Source organism: Ptiloglossa arizonensis, chromosome 1, assembly GCF_051014685.1.
Source record: "Ptiloglossa arizonensis isolate GNS036 chromosome 1, iyPtiAriz1_principal, whole genome shotgun sequence".
NCBI classification, from domain to species: domain Eukaryota; kingdom Metazoa; phylum Arthropoda; class Insecta; order Hymenoptera; family Colletidae; genus Ptiloglossa; species Ptiloglossa arizonensis.
The window spans coordinates 25,213,433-25,240,332 of record NC_135048.1 but is presented as its reverse complement, the minus strand read 5'-3'; the positions used below and the strand labels follow the sequence as shown (position 1 = coordinate 25,240,332).

The 26,900-nt window shown below is 40.4% G+C and overlaps 1 protein-coding gene across 3 annotated transcripts in view; it reads left to right on the top strand.

Annotated features, from left to right (window-relative positions):
- Positions 1 to 26,900, top strand: part of Nhe2 (Na[+]/H[+] hydrogen exchanger 2) — a 47,123-nt gene that overhangs the window by 7,340 nt on the left and 12,883 nt on the right. For all 3 annotated transcript variants that reach the window (XR_012992468.1, XM_076314675.1, XM_076314683.1), the window contains exons 3-7: positions 3,564 to 3,760; positions 5,544 to 5,800; positions 13,331 to 13,548; positions 17,695 to 17,897; positions 25,944 to 26,033. Coding sequence is in view for 2 of the 3 variants with exons in the window: in XM_076314675.1 (XP_076170790.1) it covers positions 3,564 to 3,760; positions 5,544 to 5,800; positions 13,331 to 13,548; positions 17,695 to 17,897; positions 25,944 to 26,033 (965 nt within the window). In the remaining variant the exon portion in view is untranslated. The remainder of the gene's footprint in view (positions 1 to 3,563; positions 3,761 to 5,543; positions 5,801 to 13,330; positions 13,549 to 17,694; positions 17,898 to 25,943; positions 26,034 to 26,900) is intronic.

The following is a 26,900-nucleotide window of genomic DNA, read 5'->3' as shown; positions in this document are numbered from 1 at the left end:
TCACCCACCATACTCGCCCGATGTTGCACCATCGGATTTCCATTTATTACGATCGCTTCAACACTTTCTAAGTGGCAAAAGATTTGCAAATTTGGATGATATTCAAAATGCCATCTCTGTATATTTTGCTCAAAAACCAATTGATTTTTATCGATCCGGCATTGAAAATTTGCACACTAGATGGCAAAAGGTTGTTGATAATGAGGGTGATTACATCATTGATTAAAAATAAAAACTCGTTAAAAATTTATGTGTTTGAATTTAATGTAAGGAAACGACATTACTTTCCGGTCCCCCTAATATATATATATTACGCAGGAAATTCTTCGTGGAAATTTTCTTACGAAAGAGAAACATTTTTAACTCGGAAGACTCTCGACGAAAGCGAGGTTCGACCACCTATTTCGTAATCGTGTCCACCAATGGGAGCACACGCGAGTTCTGAACACATCGGAGAAGAAAACGCGAGGACGTCGAACCGGCTGCATCTGCAGCTTCTGTTTACGTCTCGAGTAGCACGCGACACACTCGTCCACATTACGACACACCGGCCATTTCCCCCGACCCGATTTCGTTATTATTAACGACGAACGTCCACCGTGAGGATCTCCAACGACGGAGACTCTCTTAATAATTGTCGAGCTCGTTCTCTCGAGGACGTCGTCGAAGAACTTTACACTTTCGTCGCGCTGCCCATTTTGTTCTTTCTTTTTTTTTCTTTTTTTTCTTTCCGGAGGAAATTTGTCCGCTAACGTTATTCCCGTACTCTTGGTTCCCGAGTAGTAGTCGTTTATTAAAATCTCCTTCCCCGGTTTACATTTATACTTCACGAGGAACGTACTGGACGAAAAAGTTGAAAGATTAACGGAGGATCTTGTACGAGCGATCCTCTCGTAATTGTACACGCGTCGATGTTTCATTTTAAAAAGTAACACCTGTTTACAGCGTTGTTCGGAACAAAAATAATTCCCTTTTGTATCGTTTTTCATTTTTATTCGCATAGGAACATTCTACGCGACGAAGTGTACCGGCGAAGCATTGTCGGTCAAAATTCCATTTACTCGTGAATTTTTTTATCGATTCTCCATTAGGAAGCAATATCGCAAATTGATGGCGACCAATTTAAGCGTTTCGATCATTGGTGTTACTTTTAATAACTCGTTCGATAAGTTTCGTCGCTCGATGAAACTTATCGAACAATCTGGTAATTGGTTAAACGATACACGAGTATTTGAACGAGATTACGTATTTGAAATGATTTTCCACACGAGGCGCGAGTAACGATTCGTTCCAAGCAATGTTCTCCGAAGTGAACTCCGGAGCTTCCCCCACTATACCTCCGTTGCCATAATCCGGACAACCGTTGTGTCAGAGAGGGTGAACAACACCGGTCCAACTCATTATTCGCGGAGTCGCAAACTTTTTCATTTCGTTCAACTTTTCCCAGAGTATTTTTTCACCTAATCTATTTTAAATGATGCAGAACGCTACGCAACCCGGTGGAAATTTTAATTCCAACGGATAATAATTATCCTTGATAAATACCGTACTCTCTTCACCGGCATTGTTTTAACACATCTGTTGCTAACTCTATTTTCATTCGAATCTGGTTATTCCTCGCTATCGTTCTCGTTCAATTTCACAAAATTGATCATTACTGCCATCGAATTCCTGATCAACGTTCATATTGAATTCTACAGACAATCGTTTTATCATCCGCCTTTGAACTTCCATACCCAAGCATTTATTCATTAGTCACGCCTTTCACGAACGTATATTATCGTCGTGCATCTATTATTAACAGCATTTATACCGGATGTCCGGTTTAAATGTATAAACACCTAATTATTTTCGCGAATATTAAGGATACGAAGAGAAAAAAAAAAGAGTTTTTTACTAATATCATTTTTGTACTAACGATAAAGTAAAACATATAGTATAATATTTTTTGACGATGGATACTTATCTGTAACAGATTTTAAGTTATAAATATGTATAAGTATAAGTATGATAGATTTAATTGGGTATATTTGTATAGTTAAGTTTAGTTTATACATTAAATTAGAGTTATTTATAGATCAAATTTTAGATTTCACTCAAGAATTGTCATTATTTCAATATTTTGATAAATAGGTAGTAACAATTATTTGACCTCTCGATGATCATTGGAAAAACCGGTGAAAGTCGTGTTTAAATTTTTCGATGGAACCCATTATTCTTTATTTGATTTTCTTATAGAAGATATTGAATCGTTTTATAAACAACTACCTGCCCGTGTGTTTTACGGAAACTGTTCAATTATTTTTTATTAACCGATATATTCGACGCGGCCCCTGCATTAACGTTACCCGATACACACCCTGAGGAAGATTTAGAATTTAATCGAAATGCACAAAAGATCCTCTCTTTTCTCGTTTCATATTTTCAGTGGCCGTGAAAACGTTTAAAAAAATTTCTTTTATTTATAAATCTGAGAACCAGTGCCGATAACAATACGGTACATGAAACTTTGTAATACCTTAACCGACTGCGGTCGATTTCGGTCGATTAGGGTGACGTGTGTGGAATTTTATACAGACTTTGCGATAAGATATGTATCCATCGTCCAAAAATATTATACTATATGTTTTACTTTATCGTTAGTACAAAAATGACATTATTAGAAAATATTTTATAGACTTTACTAGTAAAAAAGAAACTTACTTTGCATTACTGCTATTAGTATTACAATAGAACGTTCTAATGATACTGACGATTGGAATGTAGTAATGATAAACAAAAAAAGGATAAATGTGGCTCGATTCAATAATTATTTTTCCTTCTACAGGCGCACAGAGTCCGATCGACCAATCTCTTCGCGATGTAGATCGGGTAACGTTGATTCAGGGGCCACGTTAATTGTAATAGTTGATAAAAAATAACTCAACGACAACTTACATGCCACACACAGACACAGATATTATTTTAAATATCAGCTACGAGAATACGAAATAAAAATTATAAAGTTCTGTTTAAATGTTTTCGTGTAATCTCCATTGAACTCTCGAAGATCGTCTCAAGGTCAGATAATCATCACGATGTGTGCTCTCACATTTTTAATACTTGTGTTCTTAAAAAAAATTGTTCAGTATGAAAAAAAACTCCATCTGATAAAACAAACACCCTATAGACATCCCTATTATGGAAATCTGAAAGTCACTCCAAATCGCTTACCAAATAGAAACGAACTCGATAACGAATATCGTTTGAAAATACGAAAACTGTTTCAAACAATGGGATGAAAATTCATGGCAATTAAAAAAATTCTCCGTAAAGGTACCTCCGATTGTAACATTGCTGAGTAGAAAAAAAAATTGACCGAACAGTATCATATGTGGGACTCCCGATACTCAGATTACACGAACGGAATTGTTAGCGGACAATTTTTCCATGCGATCCTGTTCCCTCTCCTCCCGTTTAATCGTTGCAATCGCGTTGATTTTTACGCTCTAATTTCTTAATAGTCGCAGGAAAATTTCCAATCGAGGGAATCGATATTTTTCGTTACCACGAATTGTTCACAGGCGCTTCGTTGTGGGTGTTGGGTAAGAGTGGTCTGTTTGGCTGCGAAACACCGATACTGGACATGTTCCTTTTCTCTGCGTTGATCAGCGCCGTAGATCCTGTTGCAGTCCTGGCTGTCTTCGAGGAAATTCACGTGAACGAGATCCTCTACATCGTGGTGTTCGGGGAGAGTCTTCTGAACGACGCAGTCACCGTTGTGAGTATATTTCCAAGACACAACGAGCTCAACCTCGTTAAAATGCACCTCCTTTCGAAGATCCTTAAAATTCAACCTCATGTATTCGTGGAAGCTGAAAAGATCCGACCTGAGAGGAACGAGTGTCCTACTGGTCTCACTCGTATGCACAAGGTTGCTTATCGACCGATATTAATTAGAAATAATCGTAAACACAGTCTCTTAAGGTCTATTCAATCTCATTGAATTTTAAAATCTTTAAAATTCAACATCATGTATTCATGGAAGATGAAAAGATCCAACCTGAGAGGAACGAGTGTCCTACTAGTCTCACTCGTATGCACAAAGATTGCTTATCGACCGATATTAATTAGAAATAATCGTAAATACAGTCTCTTTAGGTCTATCCAATCTCGTCGAATTTTAAAATCCTTAAAATTCAATATCATGTATTCATGGAAGATGAAAAGATCCAACCTGAGAGGAACCAGTGTCCTACTGGTCTCACTCGTATGCACAAGGTTGCTTATCGACCGATATTAACTAGAAATAATCATAAACACGGTCTCTTAAGGTCTATTCAATCTCGTTGAATTTTAAAATCCTTAAAATTCAACTCAATGTATTCATGGAAGCCAAAAAGATCCAACTTGAGAGGAACGAGTGTTTTACTAGTCTTACTCGTATGCACAAGGTTGCTTATCGACCGATATTAACCAGAAATAATCATAAATATGGTCTCTAAAGCTTCGACGAAGTTAAGGTCTATCCAATCTCGAATTTTAAAATCCTTAAAATCCAACATCATGTATTCATGGAAGCTAAAAAGATCAAACCTGAGAGAAACAAGGGTCCTGTAGGTCTCATTTATTATCATAAACACGGTCTCTTAAGCTCCGACGAAGTTATGGTCTATCCAATCTCGTCGAATTTTAAAATCCTTAAAATTCAACCCCATGTATTCGTGGAAGCTGAAAAGGTCCAACCTGAGAGGAACGACTGTCTTACTAGTTTTACTCGTAAGCGCAAAGGTTGCTTATCGACCGATATTAACCAGAAATAATCATAAACACGGTCTCTTAAGCTCCGACGAAGTTAAGGTCTATCCAATCTCGTCACGTTGGAAATACGAACTTAATTACTCAGGTATTATCGGCACAAGTTGGACCTTTGTGGTGGCTTTAACGAAAATACACCTCCTTTCACGAACGTCCCAGTGATTGCTAACCGTGGACCCCCATGTACTCGTGGGAGCTGAAAAGATCTGACCTGAATGGAATGCGGGTTCTTTGGTCTCATTCATCCCTACAAAGATCGCTCATTGACCGATATTGAATAGGCGTAAACATAAACAAGACCTCCTTAGCCCTTGAGCCTCTAATATCGGATCGAATATAATAACCCTTCTAAACATCAAAGTAGTGTATCCACGGTATCGAAAAATTTACGAATTCAAGATGGTCGAACTGGACGACAATTGTATTAATTTTTCGTTCACTTCGATACAAAACAATCAAGAAATCCCTTCAATCTCGTTACTCCACTGAATAATTTACAAGATCGTTAAATTAAACAACAGTAATGCTACTTCTGTGTTCACTTTACGGGACTATTGATACGATTAAAATTAAGAACTATTGAATCTCGTCACGCACAAAAGAAACCAACTGTTCGATTACCGTAAACATAAATTAGTTTTTGTAGTCCTTCGGGTTTACCAATGGAAAAATCTTCGTTCGTACGTGATATCGTGTTCGAGTTGGCCTGATTAATATACAAGACATCGCTCTTTAATGACACGCAGGTGCTGTACCATATGTTCGAGGCGTACACGGAAATGGGACCGTCGAGAATCCTTTACACCGACGTGTTGTCCGGATTGGCGTCGTTCTTCGTCGTGGCGATCGGCGGCACGATAATAGGTGTGATATGGGGTTTCGCCACCGGTTTCGTCACGAGATTCACCCACCAGGTCCGTGTGATCGAACCGATCTTCATATTCGTCATGGCGTACCTGGCCTACCTGAACGCTGAGATCTTTCACATGTCGAGTATACTGGCGTGAGTAGCATCCATCTTGTTTATTCGTTAATCGAACGATCGTACGACGAATGCACCGATGTTGCACCGATAAATGCACTCGAGGCTCTCGAACCCAAATGAAGAGTCACCCATTCGAACGGAACGTACCACGAAAGGATAGAAATTAGAAATTAAAATGAAATTTATACCACCGTCCCTCGAGTTGTCCTATATTCCTTGAACCGTTCACGTGGATCCTGCTCCTCACACGATCTTATCGTTCCTCGTCCCCGTTCCTGATATACACTCGACTCGAACGACTTTGTCACAGAGTTACGGACGACCCTAAACGTTCCCTGACCCACCATTGGCCAGGAATACAATTACCCGTGTGTACTCAACGCCGAGCAAACCGGCAATCTCGAAATACTTGTCTTTCGTATTATTAGAAACTAATCTCGGACACTTGCAACAATTTCAGAAGCAACGATGTACAGTGAGAAGTTCACCGAACTCGGTTCACTGAAATTCTAAATTTCAAAGTGTAGGAACATTGATCCGAAATACCGTTTCACGGCGGTGTAAATTGAACAAGTCCCCGGTGCATCCTTTACGGAAGTTTGTACAAACTCACCCGGAGAGTGAATGCGTTAACAAGTCGTAGCACGAAGTTGTACAGCGATTGCGAGCTGTTTAAGAAATACACCCCGTACAGAAGTAATCGACTACTTGTTCTCAAAAATGAAAGATTCCGAGTGTTCGGTACTTGGAAACGAAAGGGACAAAGGAGTCCTTTCGAAACTAGGTCCTGGAATTAATATCTGTTTAGTGAGTTACGTGGAAAGGGTCGTCGTTGCCTCTTCACACCTTGCCAGAGTTAGAATTTTCCGTTATTCGAATGAATCATTGTGATCGTAGATTACAGTTAACGAGTTTCAAATTAAGCGTTCTCTCGCGATCTTGAACAAAACTATCTTCCACGAAGGACGAAACGATTCATTGTTGAGTTTTGTGCACAGAGTGGCCTCGAGTTCGTGAAATAGTTACTGAACATTTTAAAGATACGAGGAAACGGTGCAGAGATTCGTCTTTGTTTACTCAACATACGATATTAACCGAGAGAACACTACCTCGTTATAAATCGAAGATATCCCCCCTCGTCTCTACGATAAACGGTCCACGTTTATTTTAACATCGTTCTGTTTAAATTTTCCTTTCGTTCACGTCGTTGATCACGGTTGGTTGGATGTCGAGGTTCGATATCGGTTGGAAACGTTAGCCAATGACGAAATTTTTCAAATTTCTCAAATTTTACGTAATTAAGAATAGTTCGTTTACGAGTGACTAATCGGTGAAAGAATTTACACGAGAGACGGAACGATCGTATATATCCCGTTATCAAGAACAGCAATATTTTGGTTCGTACTTACTCGCGTTACGTTACATTTTATACAAGACTGGCTGAATTACCCATACCTCGTGCGAGATTATAATTTCTCGGTCAGCCAGAAGAATTTCGCTAACCAGAAATTTCAACCTCATGGTTATATCCAACGGGGAATAATTGTCAGGTTGAAAATTGCTATTAAAACCGTAATTGATGTCGTTCCAAATTTTTAATGAACTTTTAACGTAACGCGCTGCCACGCGTAAAAGCTACAGGAATGTTTAATACGAAATTCGTGCATAGTTGATGTTTTACGTTGCATATTATACGGAATTTCGGCTACGGAAGCGGGACTCTCCGCGCTCTTATTACAGAGAACGACCGCCGAAAAAATAAATAAATAAATAATTAAAAAAAAAAAAAGTATCAACACACAGGGCCCCTTGACTACACGAGGCAGGGTATTTCCCTCGTTTCGCGCCAATAAAATTGCGTTGCACGTGTCTGTCACCACCGGGAAAAGTTTATTACACGAGAGCAAGGCCACGTTTCTTGACACCCTCAATTATGCGTGGCGATAAATTCCAAAACCGACTCTCCACGCTTCTCACACGATTCGTCACATATACGGGGTGTCCGGTAACTGACTGTACAAAGGACAGTGTAATTGTTCCACGCGTGAGAACGAATAGAAAATATATTCGGTTGTCCAAAAAGTCATTTCGTGTCCCAAAAATGGAGAATGTATAATTCAGTAAAATGTTTACACACTCTAAAAGAATCGTGTTTCATTTTCGCCAAAAAAAAAAAACGAAATGACTTTCCGAACAACCCAATAGAGTACGATCTCGTTTTCGAGAAAAACGACTTTGAATGCATCGTTGGCTACTATCGCGCATCGAACAAAATGGATAATATTTTTAACGATTTTCCACTCGATAACAATGTGAAAGGTAAGCCGATACGATAAACCGGTTGAAAAATTGAAATTCCACTTTTTACGCATTTGTGTTTTTTATGGATTTTTTACCAGCCTTTTTTACCGTACAGAATCAACGCGAACGTAAATAAACAAACGAATTCGTCTCGTCGTGGCGGTTGAACGTTCCAAGGAGAAAGAAAGATCAATCTTTGGTTAAAGGGAATGTGGTACTACGACTAAGTAGAATGTGAACAGTGTCGAGTAATTTCTTACTCTCTGGCTCTACGATGGCTGACTAAAGCGTCTGACCACCGCTCGCAATTTCTCCTGGGACTAATCTTTCTCTCCGCGATACGCGCCCGTGTCCCGGGAAATATTCACGGTCGGTTTTCTCGAAAACGAAACGTTCCACGAAAAAATTTCACTTTACGTTTTCGATTCATTTTCTTCCGTAGAATAACATACAACGATCGTATCGCGGCTCGTGCCACCGATTACCACAAGATAATCTGTATATTCCTACCCATGCGTGTTTCCGTGACGATCGATCTCTATGCTTTTTAACGAGCCTCCAAATGTCTCTAAATTACTTTTCGTTGATGTCGATTGCTAAAGAAACTTTCTGCCCATTTTTTTTTTTTTTTTTTTTTTTTTTTAATATTAAATCTTGCAACGCGTATTGACAAAGAGCTGCTCCACAAAGAGTCGCTCCCCATCGTTTACCGGTCTGTTAATTGTTCGGTAATTTGTTGCACCGGTTAATCCCGTCTTCGTCGATATTGTATATAATTGAACGTTCGACCGCAACGATCTCTTAACTTACAATTGCTACGGCGAATCTCGTTAAGTCTATTATTTACACGTTTCCCAACGAAGTCGTACCCAACGATGATCGATCGCGATGCGAAGTACGCTCTATGTAATAACTGTTCAAATATGCTTGCCCCGTAATCGCTCGTTCTTTGGTCGATTCGGTCGATTTTTATCTATACGATTAAACAAGGGTGCGCGCGGTCCTATTTGACCGACAAACAGACCGATTTCAAATGTATCCATCTCGATACCCGCTAATCCGTGCAACCAACCTGAAATTCTTTATTCGGTGATGGGCACTAGAGACGAAATACAGGGCCTCACTTGGTTATCGCTTAAAATTTTTTTTTTCGTGCTAACTTGGGCCAGACTCGATCAAATACAATTTTAAAAAGAATGATTTACAGACCAACCGGGACTGTAATAAAATAATAAAAGAAGTATTTATTCTTGGAAGATTAACAATCCGCAGAAACGTAAAAAAGTATTGGATTGTTCCGAAAGTTATTTCGTTTTTTTTGTGAAAATGAAACACGATTTTTTTAGAGTGTATAAACATTTTATTAAATTGTATATTCTCCATTTTGGAAAATGAAGTGACTTTTCGAACAACTTAATAATTTACAGAAAATGAAAAATTGCCCCACAAAAATCTAGCAACCATATAATACGTTGTTCGATAAGTTTTCTCGAACGACAAAATTTATTGAGCAATTTAGTACTGTACTGTTCAATAAATTTTATCGAACGACAAAACTTATTCAACAACTTAGTAACTGGTTATGTGAGACAACTATCGAGTGATCAGTAACACTAGAAAATATTGGCAAAAGACATTTAATATAGAATAATATTAAAAATTCACTTTTGTAAATATCACGCGGAAAATAATTAATATTTCCTTGGCTCGTGCTCTGCACATGTACCACTAACCTCTCCACTGATGAAAGTAAGAATTACTTTTCGTCTGACCCCTACAAAGGGCGTTGACGCGCAAACCTTGATAATTGAACAACCGCAGATCCAATTTAACAATCCACAGAAACGAAAAAATAATGTACAAAAAAAGAAAAATTGTCCCACAAAAATCTATCAACCATGTAATAAATTGTTCATAAAGTTTTCTGGAACGACAAAATTTATTAAACAACCTAGTATTATACTGTTCAATAAATTTTATCGAACGACAAAACTTATTGAACAACCTAGTAACTAGTTATGTGAGTGTTCAATAACGAATGTTCGAGTGTTATCGAGTGTTCAATAACATTAGGAAATATTGACAAGACATTTAATATACAATAATATAAAAAATTCACTTTCCCAAATATCACTCGCAAAATAATTAATATTTCCCAGACTCGTGCCCTGCACATGTACCACTAACCCCTCCACTGGTGAAAGTAAGAATTACTTTTCGTCTGACCCCTACAAAGGGCGTTGACGCGCAAACCTTGATAATTGAACGACCGTGGAGCCAGTTTAATTCTCTTCTTTTTTTTTTTTGAATATTCACGAGCCGTGTATCAATTAAAGACTCGGTTAAGTGGACGGTAACTCCCGATCCTCGGTCGACGAGGGGTTGGTTTCGCGAGCTATTAAGCTTCGAGGTTTACATTTTCGCGAAACGTGGATCGTTTCATCGAACACGGTACGATATTCGTGAAAACTAGCCACAATGTTTCGCGACGATTCGATTTCTCTCGGTATCCCTCGTTTCGCGAAACTCGCGACGAGGTCTCTCGATTTCTCGCGTAGTCTGTCTCGCGACGTCCTCCCCCCTCGTATCTTTCGAAATTTATTTCCTCCCCGCCGGTCGAGTTATAAAAGTTCCGATGTGGCGTTGTAAATTTTCTACCACTTGAACTTCCGAGTCCCTCGTATTTTCATCAACTCACCTTCGAACCGCCACCGTGGCCGCGGTGCTTGTCGAACGAGAACTTTGCGCGTTAAGTTCCCCGATCAGAGCTTGGCCCACCGCGGGCGTCTGCCTTATGCATAATTCATCGTTTCTTCGACAACAACGAAGTAGTAATGGACAGTGCAACACGGACTTTCCAATATTTCGCATCTCTCGCGCGCGCACCATCGGCAGAGAAGTTTTAAAGTGGAAGAAATGAAAGTCACGTTCTTTAACATAAAAGAGCCTGGGAGGCGCTACCTCGTAACGGAGCATAGCGATGCGGAACGATCGGCCCCGGAGTCACGATAACTTCTGATCTTGCGCGTCGTTTAACCGGGGCGAGGGAAAGAAGACCGCCGGGGAAAAAAGGGAGAGAACGAACCCACCCCGTCCGGGACGATAACGGAAAGAATTTTTGGTTTCGAGAAAAATCGAGGATACGGTACCGCGCTCAACTCGCGCGGCACGGTTCCGGTCGTTACAAAGTCCCGGGTTCTAATTCGTACAAAGTTCCGCTATTTATTTAGCTCTAACGAGCTCCGCTGCTCGTCTCCTCGTTGTCCTTTTTCCGAAGATCCAATTCCTTTCTTTCCGTAAGTTCTAATTTTAATCCTCCGGGTAATCCGATTTACCGCTTTCAAAACGTTCGGCCGGGACCACGACCGGGACGGCGTCTTGGAAATTAACGAAAATTTTTCGTCCCGTTGGAATTTCTCCGGGAGAAAAATGTCCCGATGGTGGCCCCTGGAACCAAGAGAAAAGGAAACGGAAATTCAAGTTTCTTTTGGTTCGACGCGCGAGTATACAAACGATAATATAACTAGCGGTTCTCGAACTTCGTGGAACGTTTGTTGTCTTTTTTTTTTTGATATTTGAAATTATTGTATCGTTGAAGAGGGGAGGGAGGCGATACGAAAATAGATTTTTGCCGCGCGAAGTAGTTCTCTTTTGGTGGAATGGGTATATCTATGTAGTTTATTTTATGCATTTAATTAAATTTCTTTTTTTTTTAAGAAAGGTTTCTAGGTTAAGGAGCGTAGATTTCAGAAGACTCTCAAACGGGTTAAGAGGTTAGGGCCCTCTTACTCGGAGGTATGGTATTCGTTAAACTGAGTGAAAAATGCTTAGTCGGCGTCGGTCGAAAAAACGAACCCTGTCAGCCCTGTTAGAAACGATCCTCGCCGGTTATCTTAATCCGGCCGCGGAGTACGGTATTTCTTTTTTTTTTTAACCACCCTGTACGTCATACGGGATTATTATTACAATGTCCGTAATTTTGGCGAGGCCGATCGCCAAATCCCACTATCATTACGAGTTATACACACCGATCACGTAGGTTCCGTGTCGCAAACGATGGTCAATGATCGCTTAGGATTACGTAGGGTTATGTGGATAGGTTATTGAGAATCAATAGGGGGAAGAAACTACAAGACCATCGAGTCGCCTACTTATCATTTACAACCACCTACAGGTAATTACGGTTTAAAGTCTTCCGCGAACATAAATGATCCGAGACCGGCCAAAGTAGAAGCATAAAGACATTTTAACCGAGGGAAAGAAGTCCTTTGCGTCCTCGTTGGGTAAAATGCATTCTTAATGTTGAGAAATTTTACCCAAAGACATTGTCGTTGATCGTTAAAATCGCCCACGAGTGAGAAATAAACGACACAACTTGGACGCGAACACACGGTACGTTTTCTTTTAAATGTTTCTATTTCCGTCTCGCAAAGGAACATCAATTTTCAATAATACGAAACTCAAAGTTTAAGTAGGAGGGACCAAAAGTACGGTCAACGTTCTCTTTATTTTTCAAGAATATTTTTAGGAATAATTATCAGTTTTCAATACCGATACTATTCGTAAAAGTAACCATGGTAATAATCGCGCGCTTACGCGAAAGTAAAAGAAATCAAAATTTCATTATCGATGAAACCCGTGGAAAAGTATCGATCGGTTCGCTAATCGTGTATCAGGAACGAGCGAGGGCGTCCGCGACCAATACAATCGCCCGCCACGCCTCCCCTCCACGCTCCGCCCCCCGAACGCATACTCTCGACGAAGAGAGTGTACACGCGCTCGATATCGCGCGACGCTCGGATTATAACTCAACGTTCGATATCGATGGTATTGATTCGGTATCATTCCCAATCGCCAGAATCGGCACTAACTCGCGAACACACATCGAAGTCGATCCCCGTTCGTAGCCGTAACCCCAAAACCGCGTCTCTCCCCCATCTGCGTCGTCCCCTAACCCAACCGTGAACATCGATTCCGTAAACGCCGCCACCACCACCACCACCACCACCACCACCGACGCCGCTGTCCCGGATCGTACGTCCGAATTAATTTCGACGGGCGTTTAGGAAACGGCGGCTCGTCGAATCGATAACTCGAGTTTCCCCAAACCTATTCTATCTCTCTATCTCTCTCTCACACACACTCTCTGGTACACGGTTCTTCTCTGGAAACCAACCACCACCCCCCGGCACACACCTTTTACATTCCTCCTCCTCGCCCATTAGCCGTGACCCTTTTGTATCGCAGGATCACATTCTGCGGCATCACCATGAAGAACTACGTGGAGGCAAATATATCGCACAAGTCACACACCACCGTGAAGTACACGATGAAAATGCTGTCAAGCGGCTCGGAGACGATCATATTTATGTTCCTCGGTGTGGCGACGGTGAACAACACGCACAACTGGAACACGTGGTTCGTCCTCATGACCATCGTCTTCTGCTCCGTCTACCGAATCCTCGGTGAGTTCAAGGTCGCCGCGTTTGGAACGCGACGCGACGAAAATGCTTTCAAGACTGCGTTGCGTCTCTCCCTCTTTCTCTCTCTCTATCTATCTATCCATCTATCTATCTTTTTCTTTCTCACTTAGCCAGTCACTCGTCACTCACTTAATTATCACTTGTTACTCAATCACCACTCACTATTCATCACTCACTCATTTAGACACCACTCATTAGTCAATCACCACTCACTACTCGTCACTCATTCATTTAGACACCACTCACTACTCATCACTCACTCATTTAGACACCACTTATTACTCAATCACCACTCACTACTCATCACTCACTCATTTAGACACCACTTATTACTCAATTACCACTCACTACTTGTCACTCATCACTCAAACACTTACACATCAATTATTACTCACTTGCCATTCACTTACTCTCTCACTCACCACTCACTGCTCATCATTCGTTCATTAACACACCAGTTACCATTCTCTCACAAACTCAGTTACTCACCAATTATCACTCATCACTCACTCATTTAGACACCTTATTACTCAATTACCACTCACTACTCATCAGTCATCACTGAAACACTTACACACCAGTTATTATTCACTCACCACTCACTACTCATCGTTCATTCGGTAACACATCACTTTCCACTCTCTCGCAAACTCATTTACTCACCAATTATCACTCATCGCTCACTTACAAACCACTTATTACTCACATACTATTCATCACTCGTTCACTTACACACTACTTACCACTCTCTCGCAAACTCATTTACCCACCAATTATCACTCATCACTCACTTACTCGTTCACACGCTCACTCATTCTCTTACTCGCTCTCTCTTTCGCTCGCTTGCTCCACTTACTTACTCACCCCCTCTCGCCCTCTTTCTCTCTACCCCCCGTCGGTTACAGGGGGCCCGAGAGAGTCGCAAGGCCGCGCGTAATCGCGCCGCCGGAGGGGGGGAGTCGATGTATCGAGCGAGAGGGGGTCTGTGTGTGCAATAGCAAGCGATTCGGACGAGTTCGGAGTCGCTAATGGTATCAACGTAGATAAGAGCCTTAAGCTAAACCGATCACCGCTTATCGTGCGTCACTTACCGGTTACGCGATTTGCTGCCCGAGAAACATCGTTCCTTGTGGGATTCGTCCGGGCGATGCGGGCAGGTGAAGGAGAGGAGAAGTCGCTACTGCATAATCGTTGTCACGATTGGAACGTTTGTCGAGGTCTTCGCGGGAAGCTCTCCTCTCGGGGAAAATCGAGCGTACGAGAATACTGACGCGCGAACAATAATAACGGGAGAGAATACGTAACTAAAGGAAGAACCACGAACGTCAGATTATAAATCCATCGAGACTTGTGTCGAATGGTGAATATCATTTTTATGCAACAGCATACATCTATATGTAAATATTAATAACTCCGGATCAGAGATTTCCAGAGAACGATATAACAAAAGACATTTTCCCCTTCTTTCGTTAACTAATTTGACGTTTCGAGGAGTAATTAGATAAGAACCGTGGGCTCTAATTTAACGATCGATGGGTAGATCTACAATCGTGTGTATTTATTACATATTTCTATTTACTACTTTCTCTTTACTTATTCCCATTTCGATATTTTGTATCGCGCGTTTAATTTTCTCGAAGTTTCGAAAAACTGGGTCGGAAGGTTGGAAGATATTCAACTCGGGATAACGATCGCGTCTCTGGGATAGTCTAATAAATTCTGCTGGTTCTCCGCTACCGTGGGTACAATATTTAACGCAGAATGAATACAACGTTGAACTTGCGTTCGAAAAATATCGTTCCTCGCGCGTGGTCTTTAGCGGCGCCAGGAACGTTCGAGGCGTGGATTTTTTGGCACGCGACGGGAGATTGAACGTTTTCTAGATTTTTGGACGATCTCGAGGATATTCCGTGGGTGGAAAGAGGCGTACGAACGTACTTGGAGCGAGAAACTACGATCGAGAACCACTCGTCTCGTGTTTCGAGTGTTCCATTATTCGAACCATTCGTTCGTAATAAACGAAACATTTGTCCTTCGAGGTGGAACGAAAACAATTTTTTTCACCGATCGAAGCGTTCTTACCACCGACTTCGAGACGTTCGTTCTCGCGACGCGATACTGAGATATATTTTTATATTTGATAACAGCCTCGATTTTACCGATTGAACATTCTTTTCTTTTTATTTCGAAACCACGTTGTCGGTAGTACTATATTCTATCGTACAAAGTGAATCGAAAATTTCAAGCGCGAAATGTGAAAATTAACGAACAAGTCCGATGGTGTAAAATCGTTTGTACGTTGGATACGTCCACTTTTACCGGATTGGAAAAATTCTTGTTTCTTTCGGTACATGACGTTCGTTCGGTACAACGCGATTACGTTTTGCTTTAACTTCACCCGCGTTGCGCGTAACCTGTTACCGGTCGACGTTTAATCCTTCGAAAAAAAACGCGCGAATATTTGTTACTGCTCTGCCTTTCGATGCTGTTTCGAATTTCTTTGAAAGAGACAAAAAAAGAAAAAAGAAAAAAAATAGAGAGGAAAAAGGAAACAAACTATTCATCCAACCCGATAGTTCGAAGCGTTACCGCACCGAAAACGCTCGAGTGCACCTTATCCGCCAACCTAGAAACAAGTTTCTACGAATTGTTCGCACATTGTTCGGTGCTGCATCCAACCTGGCCGCGACGAGTCGGTAGCGTAGCCCCGAACAAACGTTTCATACGTTCGTATGCAAATTTCCACACCAATTACTTGCAACGCCCTATCATCAAAGTAATCGATCTCGAAATTAAGAATAACAAAAAATAACGAACCGCGAGCATACCATTAGCTCGTTCGTTTAACGTTCTCGACCGTCCACACTCGAAATGGGGTCCCTTCGTCCCTTTCGAAGCATCGGGACGCGATGAAAATCGTGAATTAAATTCGAGAGTCACGGGGGACACTTCTTCGCGGGAAATTCGCGAAATCTCACGCGCACGATACACGAGTTACATAGGTGTTAACTCGTGGATCGACTATATCGAAACCGACATAATATCGACAATATAAAATACCGGTATTTCTCGGTCTTTCGATAATAATATTGTAGTCGCGATTTGCAATTATCGTAGAAATTGTCTACAGTTGAGTAGGCTCGATAATTGAAATTTTTCCAAAGAAATTTTATCGAGTGAAAGAAAAATGCAAAAATATCGGTAGTTAAATTTTTAGGTTAATTTTATAGGTTAATTTTACCAAAATCGACATAAAGACATCAATAGAAAAAAAATACAAAAATATCAGTAGTTAGATTTTTAGGTTAATTTTACCAAGATCGACATAAACACATCGATAGAAGAAAAATATAAAAATATCGGTAGTTAAATTTTTAGGTTAATTTTATAGGTTAATTTTACTAAGATCGACATAAAGACATCGACAGAAGAAAAATACAGAAATATCGGTAGTTAAATTTTTAGGTTAATTTTATAGGTTAATTTTACAAAGCTTGACATAAAAACATCGACAGTTTCCAAGTATTATTCTTGAAAAATCACAAAATCTTTGACAAAATAAAAAAAGAACAAAAATCTATCTCTAAAGTAGAATAAAATATATAGAATATAGATCTAATTCTGTATTTCTGATATATATAAACAAATATCGGTACAATACCGATATTTTTCCCTGTGGGAACATCGAAACGAACGGTACCGTGTTATCGACGAATTAAAAATAATTGTCGAAAGAAGTCGTCGCGAATCGGATGCGGCTTAAGTTACGAAATCTTCGAAGACTCTTAACAGGATTCGTCTCTTTCTCTCTCACTCTTTCTCTCACTCTCTCTTCTTCCGCAACCATCGGTTTACATCGGGGCTTACTGTCACGAACTCGCGGGCTTCCCAGTTGTCAATCGACAGTTTACCGCTAAATTGTCGAGGGCACGGAGGACGTTTTAAAAATTCATGAGCGATCGCGTAATCAGCCTCTCACTCTCTCTCTTTCTCTCTGTCTCTACCTCTACATCTACCTCTACCTCTACCACTTTCTCTCTCTCTCTCTCTCTCTGTGTCTGTCACATTGTCGCGCGCGTGAAACATCACCGGCGAGCGCCTAATCGGGGATCGAAATGGAATTTACAGGTGTGATCGTTCTGACAGCGGTGGCGAATCAATTCCGGCTCCACAGGCTGGACAAAGTGGAGAAGTTCGTCATGTCTTATGGCGGCTTACGAGGCGCGGTTGCGTTCGCTCTGGTTCTGCTGATTGACCCGAGACACGTGCCGTTGCAGCCAATGTTCGTCACTACCACCATCGCGGTCGTCTACTTCACCGTGTTCATACAGGTAAACCGAAACGATCGACGAACTTCCAACACCGGAGGTATAAGAAAAACAAGCATTTGGATGCGAGCAAATATTGTAGCATTATCACGGCAAACAGCCGGTGTCGCGTTTCCCATGCAGCTGCCATTGAGCAAGAGTTAAGTTAGGGGATGATAGACGAGGAGGGGCCTGGACTGGTAATATCAGATCGAACGATCGATGATTTTCTTTCTCTAAATAATAGGTTGTTCAATAAGTATTGTTGTTCGACGAAACTTATTGAACAGTACTGTTCAATGTAGTACTGTTCAATAAGTTTCATCGAACGACAAAACTTATAGAGCAACCTAGTACTATACTGTTCAATGTGGTACTGTTCAATATAGTACTATTCAATGTAGTACTGATCGATAAGTTTCATTGAACAACAAAACTTATTGAGCAACCTAGTACTACACTGTTCAATGTAGTACTGCTCAATGTACTACTGTGAAAGGAAGTACTGTTCAATATAGTACTGTTCAATATAATACTGTTCAATGTAGTACTATTCAATGTACTACTGTTCAATGTAAATTAGTACTGTTCAATGTATTATAGAATAGTACTATTCAATGTAGTACTGTTCAATGCGGTACTGTTCAATGTAGTACTGTTCAATGTAGTACTGTTCAATGCGGTACTGTTCAATGTAGTACTATTCAAAGTAGTACTATTTAATATAGTACTGTTCAATGTAGTACTATTCAAAGTAGTACTGTTCAATGTAAATCAGTACTGTTCAATGTAGAATAGTACTATTCAATGTAGTACTGTTCAATGTGGTACTGTTCAATGTAGTACTGTTCAATGTAGTACTATTCAATGTGGTACTGTTCAATGTAGTATTATTCAATGCAGTACTGTACAATGTAGTACTATTCAATGTAGTACTGTTCGATAAGTTTCATCGAACAACAAAACTTATTGAGCAACCTATCAGTAGCCAGAAATTTCGACCAGAATGGAAGAAGAGGTAATTTCAGAACGAGTAATCGATTCTTTGGGAGGGTAGGGAGGATATATTCGAGTCGCGATGCGGTTAAAAGTTTCAGATAGAAAGGGTTTAAAATTTTGTTTACTTTGAGAGTGAGGAGCGCATGTTTTCTCATTTATTACAGATTGATCGATTCTTTTAAAGATTCGAGCAGCGACGCAGCCAGGAATTTCTAATAAGAGAGGGTGAAAATTATTTTATTTCAAAGGGAGAGATTTTCTCCCGTTTAGTACGGATTAATCGATTCTTTTAAAGATTCAAACGGCAACGCGGACTGAAAATTTCGCGAGCAGAAGAAACGGAGGAAATTCTTTTTTCTTTCGGGGATTTTCTCTCGTTTATTACGGATTAATCGATTCTTTTAAACATGCGAACAACTGTCTGAAATTTCTGACGGTGGAAGATTAGAATTACTCAATTCTCAACGGAAATATTTTCCCTCCTTTGTCACCGATTAATCGATTCTTTTCAAGCAGCCAAAAATTTCAAATAAGAAAATTTTTCTAAAATAAATAAAATTTTTCTTTGCATACCACCGAGCTATAAGCAGCCATAAATTTCCATCTCGGAGAAGAAAATGTCCCCCTCATCGTTTCTACAAACGTTCTTAAGAATCTTTCTGTTTAACAAAATTTCATAAATTCTTTCACATCTGACCATCAGCCCCCCCCCCCCCCCCCCAAGCTCCCCATTAGTCGCGCTACTCTACCCAAGCCTCAATAAATCCTTAAATCTAAAATACCTTTCGTTAAAAATTATAAACAATTTCCGTAACGAACGTTCCTCGGGACTCGTTCGATTTCTCAACCACCAGTTTTTTTTTCAAGCAGAGAAGAGGGTGCCAAAGTTCAAGGAATCACGTTTCCTTGCGTTCGATGCTCCAAGACGATCCACAATCGACCATCTAAAAGAAAATACCTAAGCAGCAACGATCTCTTCCTAACGAGGAATAAAAAGAATCTTGTTCGAGGGGAGCAATCTCCATTCCGGTCGAACGGTCCCCTTCCTCCAAGCCCCCCTCCCCCTTACCGCGTAAAGTCAGATTTCTTTAGAATTTCAACGGAAACTCCCGTAACTTCGGTTCGAAGTTTTGATTTCGTGGCTTTTATTAGAATTACCGGAACGCGGTGGTTCGGTGGTTGAAAATCTTGAGGGTCTCGCATCTGTCGCGCGTGGGTTCATTGATCGGTGGCCGTGCCACTTAAAAAGTGGCTCGACTCACGGCACGTTTACAATAATAATACCGAACGTGGTTCCCGCGGTGCTCGAATATTTCCAGCGGAAATTGTTAGGTAGACAATAGGGGCACGGTTGTTCGATTTAAAGAGGGGTAATATAATAGCAGGGAAAATCCCTTTTCTCTGAATCAACATCTCGCCGGAGTGTGGTTCTCGTGGGGTTCCAGTGGCCCTGGGGTTCCAGTGCGGCGAACTTTCGGAAATGTTGATTCAGAACCGGGGGGAACCGACCATTCAATGACCCAGGTTGAATTTACTTTCACGAAATTTCCCCGAGTTTTAAATTCTAATCGGTAAACCTCCCGAAACCAGTGTAAGCGGAAAGCTCTCCGGAACTCAACCATGATTTTTGGGGGGTGGATACTCGAGAAATTTTCAAATTCTTACCCCAATATATCGTTCTCAACCAGAGAGGAGGGGAGTGAAAGTGTTTTTAACAACTTGGACCACCAAAGTGGTCCGATTTGACCTGTTTCGAAATTCTTTTCAAAATTACTCAATTGTCAACTGTGTCTTTGAATAAAATATTCGTGGACAATTATCGAAATAGACAACGATGCTCGTGAATCAATTAATCGAACCGTGGAAAATGGAAGAAACATTTCGCGTTACTTACTTTCGATCGGTGCTTAATTCGCAGGTGTTTAACAAGGAATTGTATATTTCAAGATAGAGTGGAGGTCTTGAAATTTAACGCGAGTATTGGAAGTTTTGGGTTATTAAAAGAAGTAACTATAGCGTACTGTATTTTATTTTATATTTTATTTCACGAGAAGGTATATCATTCTTGCTAGAACCTTACCCAGGGCGAGACGAAACTCGAGTGTAAAAGAGGGTATTAGATCCAGTTTGACTGGGTCCCCTAATTCTTATCTACAGTGTGAAATATATGGTTCACGTGTTCCCAGAACACTCTTCGACCCATAGTCCGACCTCGTGTATATTTCTCCGAAGCGATGAATCTTTTTACACGAATACTTTCGAACGTATTTTATTCTCAAAAATGAACACTACCGAAGAGTTCGATTTGACCTACTTCGAACTTCTTTTTATAATTACTTAATTATCAACGGTGTCTTTCACTACAATATTCGTGGACAATTATCGAAATAAACAACTAATGGTACTCCTGAATTTATCTGTCCTTCAATTTATCAACTTTGAAGATGTGTGGTCGGATACAAATGGGAATACGTTCAGTTGCGGTACTTCTGGCGTTAAAATCGAAATTTACGCATACTCGGTGGTGTGTTTGACATTCGATAGAATATTTAACGTTCCACGTGGATGTTAGCCAGCGTTATACGAACGTGCGGTAGCGGTTTTTATAGAGACGCGTATTTCGTGGTCAATCTCGGATTTTAGATGATGAAAAAAACCAACCCCAACCGCGACCAAGAATCGTCGTTTCCACGACTTATGATATTTCACTTTCGCGTGCACCGAGTATCTCGGGCAGGGAGTATACTGTAAGAGAAATACAGATTACAATGGGAACTAATTATTGTTAATTTCACAAATTACGAAAAGGGGGAATGGAAAGGAGAAGAGACGAAGCCGAGAGCGGCTGAAAGGGTTGAAGCGTCGTTTCGTTACGGCGCCGACGCTTCTCGTGTATTTATAGACGAGACGAAATAAATACGGAAATACGAAAATAGCTGGAAAACTTTATTGAAACAGAAACGTACGATTCGTGAATGAATCACGCTTACGGAGGACTAATTGGAAAATAATATTCGGGAAGGACAAATTGGTAAATCGATAATGTGTCAGCCGTGAATTAACATTCTGCGTCTTTGCAATATTAACGATCGATCGAACCGGTTGTATTTTACAACGTTTCAATAATCGTCATTTAATTGCAACCTTCGATACGACTAGGAGGCTCTTGAAATACCTTTGATAATAAATTTCACCGCCCTTTCATCATTAATGAAACGAGTACTAATTGGTTCTGTTTATAATCTGTATTTTCCCCAAAATGTACTCCAACCGTCAGACATTTAATCTTCGCTCGTCTCGGGCATTTTTTATTATTAATTCTAAAGATAAACGCACAAGATGCAACTTCTTTACCGCCGAGAACAGATTTACGTGTTAATTTATGTAGAAGGCAAAACAGAATTTTCGTTACATTCGAGCTCGAGAAATTATCTTCGTGTTTATTTTAAAAATCCCCTTTTCGCGGTTAAAATTCGTGAATAATGCAGAAGTACTTTTTACGTATTAAATGATACGATTGGTTGTGAACAGCTTTTCAATCCTCGAGGACCTTTTCCTTTCTTTGAATTTAAGATCGAGATCGGGTGCAAAACAAAATGCTTCCCTTATTATTCGAGCGTTTAACAAAATACGTTTTACGTATTTAATTGTATTATTAATTTTGAAAAGATTTTCCATAGAAATAATTACTATTCGAGCGCTTAACAAAATACTTTTTACGTATTAAATTGTATTATTAATTTTGAAAAGATTTTCCATAGAAATAATTACTATTCGAGCATTTAACAAAATACTTTTTACGTATTAAATTGTATTATTACTTTCGAAAAGATTTTTCATAAAAAAAATTATTATTTGAGCGCTTAACAAAATACTTTTTACGTATTACATTGTATTATTAGTTCTGACAAGATTTTCCATAGAAAGAATTACTATTCGAGCGCTTGACAAAATACTTTTTACGTATTAAATTATATTTTTAGTTTTGAAAAGATTTTCCGTAAAAAAAATGACTATTCGAGCGCTTGACAAAATAGTTTTTACGTATTAAATTGTATTTTTAGTTTTGAAAAGATTTTCCGTAAAAAAAATTACTATTCGAGCGCTTGACAAAATAGTTTTTACGTATTAAATTGTATTACTAGTTTTGAAAAGATTTTCCGTAAAAAAAGTTACTACTCGAACGTTTAACACACTACGTTTTACGTATTAAATTGTATTACTAGTTTTGAAAAGATTTTCCATAAAAAAAATTACTGTTCGTGCGTTCAACAAATTACGTGTTACGTATTAAATAGTAATATTATTTTCGAAAAGATTTTCCGTAGAAAAATATTTTCCGTTACTATTCGTACGTTTAAGAAAATACTTGTAGAAGGACGAAATCGATACCAGACAGCTGGATAACGTTCCCCGCGAGTGACGTTTAGCAAAAGACTGGCCTACTACGTCGAAAGTGAATCTCTCCCGTAACATGTTATCACCAGTTTGTATCACTGTTACGCCACATGTTGCCAACGTACTACACCAACCTTTATTACTTGCCTCAGTCATTTTGACATCGTAGACAACTGTGGATAAACTCGAACATGTCTCGACGCAGGCTGTTATGACAATCAACGCGCGGTCTGCTAGCCGCAAGTATATTTCCCCGTGACATTACGACCGCGTGGGTATAATACCACGCGAACGAATTCTTTCCTACTTTTATACACCTATAGTGAATAACTCTAGGGTACGGCCATGGCCTTCGTATTTAACGATCAGAATGTTTTTCTAAATGTTATTCCACCATCGATCCGGTCACGTGGAAACGCAACGTATCATTTATGTAGAAACCGATCCGTCTCGTTCCGATTTTAACGAGCTTTCGCGGAAAATTAAAGCAAAGGTCCTCCTCGAGATGCACGGTAACGTTGTATGCATACGCTCGATCGTTTCCGAGATATAAATAATTAAAGTTTAACACACCTCGCACGATGTGCATATTAACCTTGACATCGTCGTGGCACAAATGAAAAATCGATCGATTATTCGGTGAACTGTGTCGCACCAGGACGAAACAGTCCACGGTGTTATAAATAAAATACATTGTACACTTACACGACACCGAGTACCTGAAAGGCTACAGTGAAAGGTGTTCCCTCGTTCGCGAGAGAAAAATGGCACGTTGAAAAAAAACCGGACGGTTCTACGCGGTGTACACGATTCGTCGAGTTACCCTCGATACGTAACTTTAATTAATTATATCCGGAATAAATATCGAACGTCCGCGTTCAACGTTTCGCCCGTTGCGACGAGTACCTGAACTATTTATCATCGTGTAAAAGCGCGATCGAACAGGAAGTGGACAAATTGGAACCTTCCCTTTTTCCGCGGCACGTTCTTTGTAGTTGTTCGGTGTTCGGGAAAGTTTCGTTCGTGACTCGTGAAAATCGCGGAAAATTTCTCCACGTTGACGTTCACCCGTCGGCGTGTAATTATTGGCTTTAATTCCCCGGGCCGAGCTCCTTCGAAACGGAGAATTCAAACGATCTAAAACAAGGGCTAAGCGAATGAAATACGAACGCAATTAGACCGCGAAAGGTTCAAGCGTTGCCGCTCGGGGGAGGGTGGTGAGGGTAGGGAGTGGGGGGTGGTTGAAAAAAAAAAAAAGAAGAAGGGAATGAGAAAAAAAAACACCCTCTCTCGTCCCGAAGGCGCGTTCTGTTTGCGATCACAGTGGAACCGGGTCCGCGGCTCCATTAGTTCTAAAAACACCATCGACTTTGTCGCGCAATCGATCGGAAACTCGATATCGACGTTCGTCGGTGGTCGTGGACGCAGCCTCGCGACATCCGGTCGATCCTCGCGACCAGGAGAGCCTACGAACAAAAGGCCAACCCGACACACGGCTTCCGTACCGAGAAAGACGGAGCTCCTTGTCAGACGAGGACGACGACGATGTCGCGCTCGAGGAAAATACTTTTCAATTCTCAAGTGGCGCAATTTGCTACGTAATCAGTCGGGCCGGGATCAATTCGATCACGATCGGAGAAACGGATGGAACATCCGGCGAAACGAACGGGAATAAAATTAAAGACGACCCGGGCGAGCTGAAAGACCGGATTAAGTATGAAAATAGTCGGATACGAGATGCTTGTTATTTATTCGCGAGGAACGACGTTTCGATCTTGAGTTTCAAGAGGTCCTCCGCGATAGGGAGATTCAATTGTCGGACGATCAACCAGCGAGGATTGGATTACGCGTATGGAAATTTCATTGAGCCCGCGGTTACCTTAATTAAACGCGAAATCGAAAAGTGAAACGTAATTTGGTCTATAATTACGGTGAAAAGAATTTCCAACGAACGCGAATGAACGGGCAACTAGAATTTTGTTATCGATGAAAATATTGGATAATTTATTTTTTAACAACGCGTATCGAGTTATACTAATCGCGATTTATCGAAAGAAATTTGTACTGTTGGCGTTCTGGAAAAATACCTTTCGCACAGAAAGGATTAATTGGCTCTGGTGACATTTTACTCGGGAGCGTGGTATAGCTATAGGTGGAAGATTAAAAGATGACTCTTGAATTAAAGAGAATGCAATACGAGCAATTTTTGCTCGATCACGAACCGTCGAATGTCTGACCGAAATGTCTGACCCGATACGGTACGCAATTCCTTCCAGAGGTAAACTTCTCAGCTTCGAACAGTACATCTGTGACACACGATTGCGTCTAAACGGTCAAATGAATTTTAATGAAACTTTACACACGAGTTCTCCATTCTTTCATCAAGATTCGATCAACTTTTCAACAAAATAGGTCCACAAACGACGATTGTATTCACTGTAGATTCGTCGGTGTAGAAAAATTTGAAATTCTCTTCGATCGAAATATTATTAAACCGACGTATTTGTTCGCGTTAACATCGACGAACAAAGGCGTTTAAATAAATTAAACCAACCTCTTCGGAACACACTCGAGCAACACCTATTATTGTCGTACAATAGCACTTGGGTCGCGCGTTCTCGCGCGCACCTTGTTTCACGACGACTCGGAGCTGTCAGGTGAATCTGTTTTCAGGGCATCACGATCAAGCCGCTCGTGAAGATTCTGAACGTGAAGAGGGCGGAGAGGAAGAAGCCGACCATGAACGAGAGGATTCACGAACGGGTGCGTGTCGTGCGCTCCACGACGTGGATCGTGCCCCCCTTCATTTTCATTTCTTTTTTTCCTTTTTCCTTTTCTTGTCTACCCTATCTTTCATCGTGCAACGTTTCACGCGACAAACGACCGAATCGGTTTAATAAAAATACAAGGGGGAAAGAAGAACCAATCACAGGGCCCCCCTTTATTTTTTTTTTTTTGTTTTCTTTTTCTTTTTTTCTTTTCTTCGTACAACGTTTCGCGCGACAAACAACCGGATCGATCGGTTTAATAAAAACATAAGGAGTGATGAAAAAAACAGATACGGGGGGCCCCCTTTATCTTTATCCTCTTTTCTTCCTTTTTCTTTTCTTTTCCTTTTCCATGTTTTCTTTTCTTCGCACATCGTTTCGCGCGACAAACAACCGGATCGATCGGTTTAATAAAAATACAAGGGGGAAAGAAGAACCAAACACAGGGCCCCCCTTTATTTTCTTTTTGTTTTCTTTTTCTTTTCCTTTTTTTCTTTTCTTCGTACAACGTTTCACACGACAAATAACCGGATCGATCGTTTTAATAAAAACACAAGGGGTGATGGAAAAACCGGAACCGGGGGGCCCCCTTTATCTTCATCTTTCTTTTTCGTTTTTCTTTTCCTTTTCTTTTCTTTTTCTTTTCTTTGTTTTCTTTTCTTCACACATTTCGCGTGCCGAACAACCATTTCGATCGTGTTAATAAAAACATAAGGGGGATAGAAAAACCGAACACAGGGCCCCCCTTAATTCTTTTTTTTTGTTTTCTCTTTCTTCTCCTTTTTTTCTTTTCTCCGCACAACGTTTCGCGCGCCGAACAACCGGATCGATCGTTTTAATAAAAACACAAGGGGTGATGAAA